General features: G+C 37.3%; 2 protein-coding genes across 2 annotated transcripts in view; one reads left to right on the top strand and one right to left on the bottom strand.

The window, feature by feature from the left end:
• Positions 1–16,726, bottom strand: part of LOC143694366 (uncharacterized) — a 67,151-nt gene that overhangs the window by 813 nt on the left and 49,612 nt on the right. The gene's annotated exons all lie outside the window — the stretch shown is intronic.
• CDIN1 (CDAN1 interacting nuclease 1) overlaps positions 1–16,726 on the top strand; it is a 123,728-nt gene that overhangs the window by 104,550 nt on the left and 2,452 nt on the right. Inside the window, exon 11 of the mRNA XM_054635746.2 lies at positions 16,320–16,470. Coding sequence (XP_054491721.1) covers positions 16,320–16,455 — 136 coding nt within the window. The 3' untranslated portion in view covers positions 16,456–16,470. The remainder of the gene's footprint in view (positions 1–16,319; positions 16,471–16,726) is intronic.

The raw sequence follows: 16,726 nt of genomic DNA, 5'->3' as shown, positions 1-16,726 counted from the left end.
TAATAACTACGCTATGGGCAACACAACAAAAAGATATGTCTAAAGATGATCTTGTTAACATAGAGTGGTAAGTCAGAAATATGCCAAAACAAGTTTGGTCTCTACTTTGAAGTACTGTTCTTAAAATTGATATTTAATTTTACAATTCATCCATTGTTTTCATTTTAGTAATGAAAAAACTTTGAACTATCAGCATGTCTTCCTGAAAATCTTAAATTATTTATTATGATCTAGTGAATAAAGAAGTGGTTAAAGTACATAAAATTTAAAACTACATAGACCATTTAACTATAAGTTGGTCCAACATGAGAATTACTGATTTTTTTCAGATTCATCTGGAAATCCTGAAATTAACAAAAGATAAAGGATTTTCAAAGCCATTTTAATGTTAAAGATATTTATTTAAAATTGAGAGCTTCATATTTAAACTCACATTTCTGATAGTACACTTAAATTGTTGAGTTTTTTTCTCTTGTTTTTTGGAAAAATCTTTAAAATACATAGTATTTCACTAAGATCTGGATACAAAATCAGGAAAAGTGGTTCCTTGCTCCTTGCATAACTTCTCTTAGATAATTTATTTTTCTACAACTAAGTGCCATCATTTAGTATCTGTTGGATTATTATCAGCCTTTGTTGTAAGTTTGTTAGCAAGTGCCAAATAATGCTGAGTGAGGATAATGGTTTAGATCTGCTTTTCTAACCTAGTGCATTTGAGACCTTTATTTCAATTATTGTCCACTTGTTTCACACCACACTTCTGGTTCACTATATGTGAAAGTAGTTAGAGGTGGTTCTTTCTTCACACTTTGAATCTGATATCTGACACTTTATAGCTCATCTTTAAAATAAATATTTTTGTTCTGTGACTGCACAGATAAAACAAAGGAATTGAGTGTACACTTCTTCTAGAATAGCTGCTCTCTTTTTTCTCATTCAGTTGGTAGATGACTGTAAAGAAAATTACCACTGTATCTATCTCTGTAATTCAGTTTTAGACATGCTGAAGCATAAATTCACTCACTATACAAACACAAAGTTAAGAACGGTAATAAAGTGTGTGCATAAAATGGGGTTTTTGCTGTCACATTTGATTCAGTTGCTATTGCTTTGTTCAGTTTTACTGTTAAATTTAATCCTATTTGTAAACAAAAAATGTTCAGCCCTACTCAGCTATTTTTAATGCAGGTGAGATTGTTGGGGGTAGGTAGCAGGGGTTGTGTTACACTCCACCTGTCACACTTTGCCTCTGCCAGGAAGTTGGTGTACGGGCACAACCTCTCCATTGAGAATTTTGTGCCTTCACTTAACTATTAGATTTGCTGTGTGCTTTATGAACTGCACTATTCACAATGAGTCCACTTCTCCAAGTGGAACTGACATAATCATATGGTCACCTGGTCCCAGGAACCTTTTATGAGCTATGTACTTTACAACCAGGACCTTGAGAAAAATTCATAAATTAAATTTAAAAAGGGGAGGAAGAGGGTGTATGAAGTGTGTGATTGGCATGGGTATTGCTTAAAGATAATTTTTATTTTTTTCCCCTAAAAACTAGGACAGGGAACTAGTGATGAAGCTATTACAGATCCCTGAGGTTTGGTGGTGGTTTCTTTTCTTTCAGCATACCTTTGATTGTTCTCTTTGCTTTAGGCTTGAGGATTATTAGGCAGGAGTAATCTGGATAACACTGAATCAGAAGAGCTTGAGGTAGTGGTATGTGTTGTAAAAACACAGAGTGAAATGAGAATAGTTGAAAATACTTCTTCAATTAGAAAAGTTTACCGGTCTTTATGTGTAGAGAACCTTTGCAATTTGAATATCTTAACATGAATAAAAATCAGACAAGCCATTATTATTTATGAAAAGTAAATTCTTGAGCTATGTCTGTGGACAAATAAGCATGGTTCAAATCCATATTGTTCATTTCAAAAGATTTCCTTTAATCTTTTCAAACTCTTTCTTTTCCTACATTCTGGATGACCTTCTGATATCTTGTTTTAGAAATATATATCATACTATACAGACATTTGTCTTTTTTCATCAGGCAGAGAAAACATATTTGAGTCTGTTTAATTTTGTTAGCAGTGGTGATACCATTCCAGATTGCTTGAGAGAGCATTTTGTATCACTAGTTTTATGTAATACATTCAGAAAAGTGTAAGGTTTTGTCACTGTGTCTAATCCCCAGCTGTGATTAACACTGTATCTTATAACCTATTTGTTAAACATTTCAGGTGGAATTTTAAAATAATTTAAGGGTCCTATTGCCCTCACTGGAAGTTTTTTCTAGACCCAGTGCATAAGTCTCCCTGATGTGTTGGTGGAGGACAATACTTTGTCCTCAGCCTTTATTCTCCCTAGGCTGGAAAGACCAAACTCATTTAGTCTTTCCTGTGAGCAGCTGTTCTTTTTCCTGGGCAGTGCAGTAGCCTTGCTCTGTATCTGGCTATTACTTATTGTCTTTCTTGAATGACCTGTCTACAGTTTCCAGATGAGGACTAAGCAAGTCTTCAAGAAAATACTGTATTTCTAGATTTGTACTGAAAAATCTCTCTCCCTACACAAAATAATATTATTATTTTGCCTTTTCTTTAGCTTTATTGCTTTGTGTCCCTTTATTAATCTAATGTTACATGGATTGATTGCTTCTTTCTCTGGGAAAGCAAAGGGAAATATATTTTTTTTATTGCAACCTTTATATCTATGTGTAGGTTTGAACCAAACTGTAGCAATATTTTGAGCATGTTCCTGTTAAGTTGCAGATCATGTACAAAAATCAGATTAGTTACCGGCAGTAAAAAAAAAAAAAAATTGGATAAGTTAAGCAATTACTGAAAAACTTTTGGTTAATTTCTGAATCTTTAGTATTTAAGACAACAGATGTTGTTAGATTGGTCATGGCTTCCAGACAGTGATATCAAAAGTTTAAAACTTTTCTGTTGCTGTCACATCTACTTTTTTATTAGAATATTTTAAATTTACATTTATTCGATTTTTTTATTAAACCTGGGGAAGAATAACCCTATGTACCAGTACAGGCTGGGGGCTGACCTGCTGGAAAGCAGCTCTCCAGAGAAGGACCTGGGAGTCCTGGGGTCAGGCAGCTGGCCATGATCCTTGTGGCCAAGAAGGCCAATGGGATCCTGAGCTGCATTAGGAAGAGGATGGCCAGCAGGTTGAGGGAGGGGATCCTGCCCCTCTACTCAGCCCTGGAGAGCCTGACCTGGAGTGCTGTGTCCAGTTCTGGGCTCCTCAGGACAAGAGAGACAGGGAGCTCCTGGAGCAGGTCCAATGGAGGGCAACAAAGATGACAAGGGGACTGGAGCATGCCTCTTACAAGGAAAGGCTGAGGGAGCTGGGCCTGTTCAGCCTCAAGAATGATGAAGAGATGACTGAGAGGGGACCTCAGTAATGTCTAGCAGTATCTGAAGGGAGGGTGTCAGAGGATGGATCCAGGCTCTTCTTCCAGGTACCAAGCAACAAGACAAGACACAATGAGCAGAAACTGAGTCACAGAAAGTTCCACCTGAACATAAGGAAGAATTTCTTTACTGTGTAAGTGACCTAGCACTGAAACAGATTGTCCAGAGAGGTTGTGAAGTTTCTCTCACTTGAGATATTCAAGAGCTGCCTGGACACAATCCTGTGCCACATGGTCCAGGATGTGAGTGAGGCACAATCCTGTGCCTCCGTGCGTGAGCACAGAGGTTGGAGCAGATGACCCACTGTGGTCACTTCCAACCTGACCCATTCTGTGATGCTGTGATTTTTTTTTAATTATATATTTACACAGTAGCAATCTGTATATATTATCTGGTTTGGGATTGTTTCATTTTTTAAAAAGTGGAATGCAGTTTGGGTTCTTCTAACATAAATCTTGCAACTCTTGCAATATATAAGTAATGTATTCTGAAATTGCACAATTGTCCTAAAATGCCCATGGGGAAAAAGATCTATCAGGTTTTATTCATAGTTTTTTTAAAGTCATAGGACACGCTTCTGTGCAAAGTAAACAAAAATTAAAGCATTAAGATTATTTTACCCACAGTGATGACATGTTACTGCCTATATTACCTCACAACATGTCACAAGACATCATTACATGCTACTGAGTTTTATTTCATTTATTCCAGAATCTCATCAAGGCACTTCAGTTTAAGTATATCAAAAATTAAAAAATCACTCAGTACCATAAAGCTCCTTAAAGTCAGATTTCCATAAATTTGCACAGTACTAAACATTGGTGGTGTTAAGCAAATGAGAGCAAATAAGTACATTAAAGTGGAAACATTACTTAAGCAAAGAGAAGCTGTTCTGTACCATTTCTATCATTTTCTATGTGGTCTGACTTAATATTTTTTTTTAATTAAAGAATGGTTCAAAAGTGCCTATAGGTAATCAAAAAATTATAAATTAATTTTTAATTCTTATTTTTGCTGGTTCAGCTGGAATTATAGTTCTCTTAATCTCCTGAATTTACCATTTTTCTGCTGTTGCCATAGTGAAATCAGGTAGAACAGGCAAAGCTGTATTTCTTCTTCTCTTTGAACTTAACTAAAAATAATGCTTAATCTATTGGTGTGGCTTTAGAAATAGCTTGTAAAAATGTTAATGTGGATTTAGCAACTGTGGAAACAGAGATAGTCTGACCTCAAACTGGAAGTTCTATTGGCCCTCACCAAAAATGCAATACCTGTGCAAGTTTTCCTTTAGCAGTTCATCCTAGTGCTTTTCATCCTAGGGAGGCTTGAGAGAAAAATTTTATATAAACCTGTGTCAATTTATACATCTTGATATCATGTACTTCTGAGCAGGGAAGGACTTTAGGGCAGCTGGGTTTTTTGTGGCTGGGCAGCTTGTTTTTGTAACCAGAGCAGAATATACCGTACTATTTCAAGTGATAATCAGTTTGCACCACTTAGCCTGATGGAAATAACTTTGTCACTGGGTAATTCTGCATAACAAAGACTTAGTGAAAAGCTCCAAATACCACTGAGAATTCGTCTCATTCTTCAGGAGGATGGTGCCAGAAATATATTTGTATTCGTGTGTAGTAATATGTAATAATGTCTACCTAAGGTATACTAGTCTGCTGTGCACAAACCTACTAACTACAAAGTTGCCTCCAGTGTAGAAATACTGATTTGTTAAAATGTGATACCTCAAAGGTACAGAAAGACAATTTGAAATCTCTGGCAAAAGTCAGTAGTTAATATAGAGAGATCCTAGAAGTTGTAGTTGAAATTGCATAAATGTTCTCTCTTCCCTCTTACTTATTGACTCTATTTTCCTCTTTTCAGTGTGTGTTTTGGGGGTTTGTTGGGGTTTTTTTATGCCTTCCAGCTAATAATGGTTTAGCTTGAACAGACCATTATTAGACCCCCACCTCTTTTGCAAGAGTGCTATAAACTGAGGGGCTGACAAGAATCTTTTTATTGTCTATATTGGTCTTCCATTACTCAGTTCAAGTTGAAGGTGTCTTCAACATACTCAGTAATCCGTACTGAGGTCGGAGCAGATGGAAACCTTATGTCAGCACCTCTCCTTAAGCTGCATTATGGCTGTTCCTGACAAGTGGATTTCTGTGAGAGACAGCTTTCTTGAGTGGTTCCTGTGGAATTCAAGAACCATTTTAAACTATTGTCCTTCCTTATGTTTAGAATGCATGGTGTTTTTTGATATCGCAGTCACAAATATAAGGACAAGACTGGAAAATAAGCACTTTAAGAAACAAAAAAACCTTGCAATTTTTGGCTAACAAGGGACAGGGAGAGACAGCTGGTCAGAACAGATACTAATCTTATCACTTAATTTACTTACTCTGAGCTTTTATGCAATGTAAGGACCAAAAAACAACAAAGTGGCTGTGCTCAGGTGGAAATTAGCCAAGTCTCAGAAAGGTTGGTAGTACTCATTATTCATGACGTTTCAAGCTGCTTACTCAAGCTTAATTTATCTTTGAAGGGAAAAGTGGTGTTTATTTTTCTTCTTGTTGTTTCTTTTATTTTCTATTTTGCTTTTGTCTTAAAGGGAACAGAAATTGAACAGGACTATGAGCTCAATAGGTCACACTTCTCCTGTTTTGATTAAAATGAGACTGCTAGTGCTGTCTTTGATGCCATTAGATGTCTGCAACCAACAATGTTCATTTATCTAGCAATCTAACAATTACATGGCAAAGAAAGGAAAGGAAAGAAAAAAAATAGGAAAAAGGAAATGGGATAAAAAAAGGAAAGGGGAGGGGAAGTAGGGGGAAGGGAAGGGAAGGGAAGGGAAGGGAAGGGAAGGGAAGGGAAGGGAAGGGAAGGGAAGGGAAGGGAAGGGAAGGGAAGGGAAGGGAAGGGAAGGGAAGGGAAGGGAAGGGAAGGGACACAAGAATATGTAGTCCAGCTGTCTTCCACTGTTTTCAACATGTATTTGTATGAAGGAAAATGTCAATACTATGTGATTTTATAGTGTTGCAGACTTCTGCCTCAGTTCTCATCAGGCATGGATTGTAATATGTCACTGGCTAACTCAATAATCTGCCATTGCTTTTAAAACTTCACAAGTGATAGCATTTTCCTCTGATTCTTCCTCTCCCTCCTTCTGGGCTCACTTCCATCACCATGTATATTAGTATGTCTTCCTTTTGAACATAATTTTGTACCTTGATGGTGAGCCCAGAAAAGTTCGGTGCATAGTAAGCAAAGAAAGCTGAAACACAGTGGGGTTTAGTGTTGGTATATACTGAGAAGGGGTAAATAACTTGCAAATAAATCTGAATAGCATCCATTTTTCAGAAGGTGCATGCAGTAGAGCTCTATGTGTATGTGTATAAATAGTTAAGAAGAGAGAAGGCAGAAAAGGAAAGTAGATTGCTCATCCTCAGTTATGCACTTACTTCACCTGATAATGAATGTAACACTTACTATAGATTGCCTTGGTGGTCTCCTAGAGTCTCTCCAACTTGCACCATGTGAAGATATCTCTTCTGGGAGACTGGATATTTTTGCAGGCGATACCTAAGATTTGTGTGTCTCAGGATGCACTCCTTTCTGAATAACAACTAAATCCCAAATTATTTTTAAATATGAAGTGGGTCAGGACCAGTTTGAATTGAACAGACACTGGATATATGAAACAACTGAGTGATAAGCTGAGGAGCCTCAGGCATTAAAAAATAAGTGTGTGCCAGACACAGTTAAAGTTTGCCAGTGGATTCCAAAGGCAGTAAGAATATTCAAGGTCAGAGGTGTTAGCCTTCCTTCTGGGTGGGCATCAGGTGCCACAGTAATGGGCAGCAGACACATCCTTTTTCATCTGTTGTCTGCTTAATACAGGTAGGTGAGTTACATTTTGAGAAACAGTAAATTTAAGTACAGCATCACACATAAAATGCTTCTGCCTGTCAATTATGGCAATAGCGTGTTGGGTAGTTAACTGCTAAGCAGCATTGTGTGGAGATACTCAGTATGATTTACTATCTGGTCTTCTAATTCTCTGATCTGGGAAGTTGGAAGCACACATGAGCTGTCCTCCATTTGTTAATTCATCTGTTACATTGTTTGTTTTATTGCATTGTGTATAAGGATTTGAAGATACAGAATTGTCTAATAATTCATTCCAAAATGTCTTGAGATAGTGTTAATGCTGGCCTCAAGATTTATGCTCAGCAAATACTAAACACACAGATATATAATGCCTTTGTTTATCAATATTTCTGCTATCAAAATTTGCTGAGCAACTTTTCTGATTAGTTTGGTTCTGTTTTACAATAATTATTAAACAAAAATCTAATGCTGTAAGAGCAGTTCTGCCTTATTGGTTAAATGCACTTTTGGCCTATCTTATCTTTCTGGTGACACCAGATAAACAGCTGCACAGAAAGAAAGGATTGCTGCAAACTACGAGGCACTCACAGATTATTCAGATATCATCTTGCACTGGCCTTAGAATGGCCTGTTACTTTCAGCCTTAAAAAGTAAACAACTGTTAATCACCTAGTGGCAACATGAGTTGACCAGCACTTGTGGCTGCCTGGACTTCAATCTAACAGTACTCAAAGGCTCTTCTCATCTTTTCTGTCACCCAGGATAAGAGGTGGTTTGCACCCAAGCATTCCTTTGAGGAGGCTGCTGTGAGTTTAAAAAATGTTTGAAATAACCTCAGTAACTCCTCTCAACACTGATCCGCAGCCTCAAATGTACAGAATCCAACAATAGTGGCCTTGCATCGACAGTCTCTGGAGAGCAAACTAATGGCATAATGTTTTCTAAGGGAAACTGAGTTACAAGCAAGTACCTCAAGAAGCAACATTCCATGCCTGGATTTAATCAGAAAGTGATGCTTTCAGCAACAATATGTGGAATAGTTCTGCAGTGCAAGCAGCCATCTTTGTTCCCTGCTTATTCAAAGAGTACTGCCTTTCTTGCAATGTATTAACTGGTAAATACAAGTAGCACAACTTAAAATAGAAGCAGCACTGCTTTAGTAAACTAGTCCTCAAAATACATGTTGTAGGATTGGAAGGGTGTTGCTGTTTTGAACATTAATGGACTTACAAAACAGTGGACAGTAAAACAATGTGCTAACCCTGAGTTAGGAAAGACAAATACATAGATGCCACACCTAACACAGAATAGAATGTTAGACTTTCTCCACCAGAATGGAAACTTTGAAGCTTCTGAAAAAGATACAAGTTTTTCTTGTATTCTGCCTTTCAGATCTTAGGGGTTTGTGGTTGAGCTTCTTTTGCTTAGTTATGTCCCTCATCCAGGGTTCCTGAATACTTTGCCCTGTATTGAAATAGTTAACTAATGTAGAATCCTTGTATTTCCCAGAATATTGTATTTATCTCCAAGTTATCAAACAACATACCTGGAACACTATTATCTCTTTTAGCCAGATACTGGAACTATCTTCCCAGGTTGCCAAAATGCACTGTTTTCCAAGATGCATACCCAAGTGATCTCCACTAGAGCCAGAAAAAGCTACCAGTGTGCACTCATGGCCCAGAAGGCCAAGTACATTGTGGGCTGCACTAAAGGGTGGTCAGGCAGTGGAACAGGTTGCCAGCAGAGGTTTGGATGGCCCATCCCTGAGAGTGTTCAAGGTCAGGTTGGATGGGGTCCTGAGCAAACAGGTCTCAGTTGGTGGCACCCCTGTCCACAGCAGGGGGCTTGGAACTAGATGACCTTTAAGGTCCCTTCCAACCCAAACCATTCTATGATTCTTTCTCTGAAAACACTGTGGCCATTATTTCCATGAAACAATCCAGCAGTATAAGAGTTAAAAATCTCTTTTCTAAAATGCGAATGTGAGTATGATGTTAATTTTAAATACATCACCCCAGTCCTGCAGTGCAGGCATAGGATCACCTTGTAGAGTGTCTTTAGGGCACAAAACCTTACAATCTGATGTGCAAAGAAAGCATCTACCTGATTTTTGAATATGCTGAGACTAAAAAAAAACCATATTGTTCCTTAAGTACACACAACCACTTGAGAGTTGAGCATCTGGAACACTGCTAATAAACAAAACAAACAAAAAAAAAGAGTATATTTTAGTAGGTATTAGGACATGAACCAACAGAAACTGAGAAATTCAAAGTTCACTCAAGGCTCTCTTCTCTTAATGACAAGCTGCCTTGAAGCCAGTATGTGTTTTCTTTCTCACTGCATCAGTCTTCACTTAAAAAGCCTTGATCCTTGTAAATCACTATAGCCTTAATGTTATTTAATCATAGTTTTTAAAAGTTAATTTCCATGAGAACTGTATTTTTTAAAAAAAGCCTAACTTGTCATTGAGGATTATAAAAATCCTTTATTTGCCTGGAGAACAGTACTCAGATCTGAATGAAGAAGTGTAAGTGAAGAATGTGTTTCGACAGTTTGTTTATTAAAAATGTATTATGCAGCTAAAAGTTATATTGTATTTATATTTTAATGACAGTGACTTGCACAGTTTCTGGTGCAGTCTATTAATGTGCATTTAAAACTGTGCTATGAGAAATTCTAATATTTTGAATGCCCCCTTATGTCCACATAAATATCACTCGATTTGTTTTTATTTTTCAAAATGCCACAAGCAATTTAATCATATTATACGTTTGATTAAATGCTGCTATTTTATTGAAGCTTTAACAGTCTCATTGCAGAGGTAAAAAGATAACTAGTGTAAAAAAAGTTCTTTAAGATTTAATCACATCTAAGTGAGGTGTAACTGTAGAGAGAGAGGCCTGATATTAGTTTCCATCCACCCTTTTTTCACCTGACAATTCTAACTTCCATATCAACTGCATATAATATCAGTTTGTGGCATTCATGGAAATGCCTATCTTTCTCAGCCCAAAGACATTTCCACTTTTAAGTTAAAACCTCCTTGTTAAATGGGAGTCTCACAAAGTATTAGTAAACTTTGACTTTTTCCTTGTCTTCAGTAAAAATAAGACTTCCCCCAACTTCTGTGGTAACATCAAAGCTTAAAGCAGATTAGGTTTTACTTGCTTAATTTTACCTTAAGCAGCATGAACTGGATGCCTGGTTCCTTGAGACATATTATGCTGCTAGCATCTGTGTGTGAGGCATGTAGTGCTTGTTCATGCCATGGACAAGTTTCCTATCATCTTTACAAGTATGTGATCAGAACTTGTTAAACTTTCTTGGGCCATATCTGCAAGCAAATACTGCAGCCTTATGGATTACAGGTTAAGGATCAGATTTTGTAAGCAAAAATTATCATTCAGTTACTTGATTTGCTAAGTACTGGATTTTTTACTCCTTTCAACCAGATTTGGTGAAGTCACAGGAATACAGTGCTGTGAGTGTGCCACTGGATCACAAAATTGTGTGGAGGATTGGAAAACTGACAGGAATGATAAAACTCCACCATCCACCATTATCTTCAAATTGCATTCAGAGTTTTTTAAAATGCACTGTCTTAATGCACAAGTACCTGTATTTGATTTTAAAACTCTGTGTAAATGAACAATAGAAAAAAATACCTTGTTATGAACAATTCTGAATTAGGACTGCAGTAGCTGTTTAAGTGGGAAGTTTCTTGCTAATCGAAGTACATTTCTGAGCAGTGGCTCTTAAATGTTGGCCAAGATATATAATGCTGTGTCATCAGCAGCAGTAAACTGGTCTAGACATAAGGAAGTTGGCTGACTTATGCCAACTGACCTTATTTGAAAATGTGGTCTGTAGTTGTTGCTAACTAGCCTAGCTCTGCCAATTTTTAAATTTCTTCTGCTGACACAAATGAGACTTCTGCAAGTACACTAAAATAAGCTGAGTATCCTTAAACAGTAAACTTATTATGTATTATTATAGGGAAGGTTAATTATTTTATCTTCAAGTTTTATTAGTTCTACAAGTAAAACCTATTTACAACTGTGATTCTGAAGAACGATGTTAAAGTGACTTAGAATGTAATCATTTATTTGTAAATTTTGGTAATTCCCCGTTCCCAGAAAACAAGTAGTGCTGTGCAAATGGTAATGCTCTGGTTTGCTCTATATTTAAAATGAAAAACAAGGAGGAAAAGCCAGCTTTTTAGCTGGCATTGAAAAGTGAGGGACTAGAATGCACTCCTTAAAAGACACATTCAGATGTGCCCTTCATAATTAAAATTACCAACCAGGTAGACTGTTATACTTTCATAACATGAATATTTGGCTGAATCCATTTGATAAAATATTTGTTTAAATGCATGCATATTAGAAATAATAATTCATATGCCAGCATTTTCTTATGAGAGTCTTCTGGAATTCAAATTATTTACATTATGCTGAGATGCCTATAGAACATCTATAACAAATAGACTAATAATAAATGAAGTGAACATTTATATATAAAAACAATTCCAAGTTCTTTTACATTTCTGTTCAGTATCAAGCAGTGTGTTGAAAACGCATTTTTCATAAAACCACATGCAAGGCTTTGTGATTGTGAAAAAATCACCTCACAACAGCCACATGTCTAGGCAAATCCTTAGAAGCTGGTATGGACCTCACACAGACATTCCAGAAGAAAAGACATAACTAGAAAGTAGTTTCTCTTGAAGTGAAGTAGAATATGTGTGAGCCTAATAGGCCACTTTGATAAATAAATAAAAGTCTTTTTTCTGTTCTAGCACAAAACTGGTTCAACTAGAGGGCAAGTTAAACCCTGATTCATATTTTACTTAGTTGTGTTCTTTCCCTTTTTATTCTAAGTGATCTCTTAGTTTGTTGTTGTTGCTGTGTTGTTTTTCTTAAGACAAAGAACCATTTAGCTTTGTGTTATCTGAATTTTGCCTTCTGGCTTTACAGTATATCTGTGTAAAACTCCTTTCCAAGACAAAACTCAGTGTCCCAGGATTATCAGTGTACCTCTTTAGCTATGGTTTTCTTTCAAAATTTATGTGATTAAACAAATACAGAGTTCCTCTGAACAATCTGAAATTAGTGCAAACCTGACTTACTTAGAGCAAATAGTATTGTCAGATACAAGTTTTATCTAAAGAACTTGTTGAGACTGCAACTATATTTAACTATATTCAAATTGTATTTTTCTATCTCAGATGCTTCAGTTGATTTTTTGAAAGACACCATGTGCTGCCTTTAGTACTTAGACTAAATTTAGTCATCTGCATCAAGCCTAAATTAGGCCTAAAGCAATCCACCAGCTTTTTTAATGCTGCTCTCCTCTTGCCATGCCTTGGGGTCAGAAGCCTGTGTGCATCCCCTTTGGCACTCCTGGTACTCATACCCCAAGTGCCCCTGAGTTGGCTTTGGCAGCCTTGTAGTCAGTCTGACAACTTCTAATGTCAGAACTGGGCATTGGCTAAACTGGGATTTATATAATGCTAGCTACCTATCTATTGATTGATTTTTAAGTAAACTGCTGCAACCTCTGTGGATGATTTTCACTTGCTATGTTTATTATGTTCTTGCATTTGTTTTTCCTCTTTATTCTGTTTTTACTGCATGGAATCAACCAATCCTTAGTTACTTGGATTTCTTTTCAGCTTTAAAAAGAAACTCCTAATAAAAGTAAAGATCTCAAAGCAGTACTTTCACTGGAATAGCTAAAATTACTGTTTTGTGTAACTTTTGGACACGTTCCTTCACACCTAAGCTTTTCACATCTAAGAACTAAAGATGGGGAAAAGAAATACAAGCATATTTTCAGGGATTTATACAATTTTTCTAAGCAAGAAGAAAATCCATAGGAGTCCAACAGTTTGTTAAATTCTAAGGTTGATTTTCAATTTAAGCCCAAACTTTCTCCAGTGTGTCTTTCATATGAAATAAGATAACCTGGCCTATCTTGTATTCAGTTTTAGAACCAATTGGTACATTCAAAGATTTTCTATGCTCCTCAGAGCTACTGAATGTCTCCCCTTTCCATATCAATACCAACTATGCATTCTGTCATTTTAGTTCATTCTCCTGTGTAAACCACAGTCAGTCACTTAACTTGCTCAGTGTTACAACTGATGCAAGAAATCAATTTGTAGCTTTACTTTGTAATTCAGAGCTCTGACTTTCATTCCTCAGGGTGTCATATCTCCACCTGGGGAGGAGTCAAATTAAAAAGCATGGTTCTTACTTTTAGGTTACATTTCGCTATCTCACCCCCATGCACAAAAAGGTTAAGTGTCTTTTCAAATTAAGGCAGCAGTAATTAACCGGTGGCATTGTTTGTGGTTTGCCAACTCTGGGCGTTAATGAGAGAGGAATTAGCACTTAGCAGCAGGAGTTCCTGATAGTCAGTGGCAAATGCTTAATGGGCCAACAAGTTTATTTTGGTCTTAAGTAGTGCACTTAAGTGCAGTAAACAAAAGTATGGCATGGGTTTTTATGTGATCATACACATGAGCTTTATGATATAGTGCTATAATAGAACGACTGACACAATAGAGTTGAAAAAGTGCAACCTAGACAGCACAGGGCAAACAGTTTTGCTGTAACACCACAGACAGAAGCAGGATTGATGGATGTTTTCATGCCAAAGATGTACTTGCTCCTGTCATTAATAGTCTGCAGATGTTCTTGTATACAATTTTATTATCAAATTTGATATTTCTGAACATAATTTTTTAACCACCTCAAAAATTGTGCTTGAGCTGAGGAGATTTCCTCCCAAGACAATAAATTAGCTTTTTGAGGTGTCTCGAAATAGTAATTTTATTTAAAATTACAATTTCAAAAAATAACTAACAAATTACTTAAGCACAATGCCACATGGATTTTATGGTGGGTGGGGGATTCAGACTGCCACACAGCAAAATGAGCCCTTCAGAACTTGGGTGAGCAGCTGCTCATTAGCATCAGGATTTTACCTGGCACATGTGCTCCCAATGAGTAACTGCTTGCATACATTTCATACCTTCTGCCTTGCACAAAATAGCCCATTAGAAATGTAAGGTCTGCTCCCTATCTTCTGGGGATTTTTGCTTTTAAAATAATTTTGGTTAGTACGTAAGAACATTCCCACCCAATTACCCATTTCTGTATTTGCTTGATGTGGGAACAGATGCGTCATCTGTGAAGTAACAAAAGTGGGGGCCCCTCCTGGATCAGCAAACTGCTGTCTCTCACCAGAGTGATGCTGTGAGCATCAGTCCTTGGCCTCACTTGCCTTGGCCCCTCTCTCCTGCTTGTGTCTCTGGGCTTGCGGGTGCAGTGAGGTTCTGCATGTTTTGGCCCCACAGGAGCTTAAGCAATGGACAATGGAGAGAAGTCCATGGAAGATGAAATTGTTGGCCAACCAGACAAAATTAGGAATTGGGTATAAGGCAGCATTGTCTTTCATATCAGCCACTTTTTAGTCTGTACTGTATTTATTGCCAGGCATGTTAGGATATGTTACCTAGTACAACCAGATGTGTCAGTTTTAACCTTTCAACTTTCAAATATCACCTTTCAGTTGCAAAAAGCGTATTTGCCAGTGTGGCCTCATCTATGCTGAGGGTAATTTACTCTGCCACTGAACTGTGGCCCCTTGGAGGTTGAAGAGTAGTAGCCAAAATGTTACAATGCTCTGCAGCAGTTTCAGGCAAAAGAGTACCACATCTAATTGAAACTGCAGAAGGAAGCCACAGGGGTTTCTTCTTCCTTTGATGCCTATTCCATTACAGGAGCACATCAAATAGAGTTTTCTCCGCCTTGTTGGAAAGAAACCACCCTCATGAAGCCAGTCTGGCACTACCCATGGCTTTGAGTGTTTGTATTGTCTGCTCAGTGGACATTTAGGTTACCGTGCCTCCCCTCAGCACATATTTATTAAAATTAAATGTTAACAAAAATTGGCTACCATATTGGTTGAATCCTGAGTAGAACTCTGCATATAAACCATTACATGACATTCTATTGAACTTTTTCTTGTACAGACGGTACCTAACAGCTCATCCTGTACTGTTGGTTTTGGCAAGTTCACTACAGCATATAATAAATCAAGGAAAGAAAAAGCTTTTTGGCCTAATGTTGTACAGACTGCTGTAATGTTAGACTACAGAAAGCAGTTCTGTTTTTAGACATCCTTTTACTAACCCAACATTCATAATTTATGATTCCACTGTAAAATTCCTGCAACACTACACCAGAAGTAGTGCTGCCCTTTAATTAAGTGCTCTCAGTAGGAAAAACGTGAAACTGATGTGCAAAACATATCGCAGTACACAGTGATTGATAGTGATTACTTCTTTATGAACCCAGCCTGAAGGTCTGAACTTCCTGATGGGTAAAATAGTCCATGGGGCTACTTCCTGAGATTGCCTAGTGGGGATCAGTCAGAGTTAGCAATATCTGAGGAATTCCTGAGGCATATTTCAGAGCCATTACAACACAAACTTTCTGTTTCTTCTGAATTGTGCTTTATGTTAATAATTACCTGGATAATAGCTCATTGTAGAGATTATATTTTAAGGATTCATTGCTATCTTCATGGTATTATAGTTTGAATGAACTGGGACATGTGTAAAATCTTGTATCTTTAATGTCTGCACACACAAGTCTAAAAGAGCAGGGTGCATGTCAAAAGAGGTTTCTCTGTACATCACAGTTACTGAATGTTATTTAGTATTTAATGCTAAATTAAAGGTATCTTTTACTGACGTGTGCAGAAGATTCAAAATAAAAAACTGAAACTCTGATGTGGATTCTGTGAGTCTCTAAATATCATTTTTATTCATGGAATCAGGTACTATTGACATCAATTGCACATTCAAAATACTCCCTCCAATTTTACAGTGAAGTTACCAGATTTGAGTTGGAATCACAGAGGTGGGAAATTGAAATTCTCCTAACACAGTTACATAAGATCATTTTTCTTTTTTTTGTTTGATAGATTTGGCCCTGGGTTAGTCATCTACTGGTATGGATTTATTGAAGAGCTGGACTGCCATCGTGAGCGTGGTATCCTGCTAAAAGACTGCTTCCCTACTGACATTGTGACTCTGCAGCACAGCATGGCTCAGCGCTGATGTTGGGAGGAAGAGGTAAATCCGGAAGCAATTTTACTTTCCTGCAGTGTAAACTAATGGCAGCATCTGCCCTGAACTTCAGCTGAACTCCTGCTGCCTGCCCTTATGCTACTGCTGCTTTACACAAACATATCAAGAGTTTCTGTTTTGCTTCAGACCTCTGTTGTGATCAGCCAAAAAAGACAGACACAACCCACTCATTATCAGCAGTTCTGTCTCTGTCAAACAGCTAGTTTCAAGATACTCATAATCTTTCTTCCTTCCGGATGGC

This window comes from Agelaius phoeniceus, chromosome 6, assembly GCF_051311805.1.
Source record: "Agelaius phoeniceus isolate bAgePho1 chromosome 6, bAgePho1.hap1, whole genome shotgun sequence".
NCBI classification, from domain to species: domain Eukaryota; kingdom Metazoa; phylum Chordata; class Aves; order Passeriformes; family Icteridae; genus Agelaius; species Agelaius phoeniceus.
Note: the sequence above shows the minus strand (reverse complement) of the source record. Positions and strands in the feature narration are given on the sequence as shown.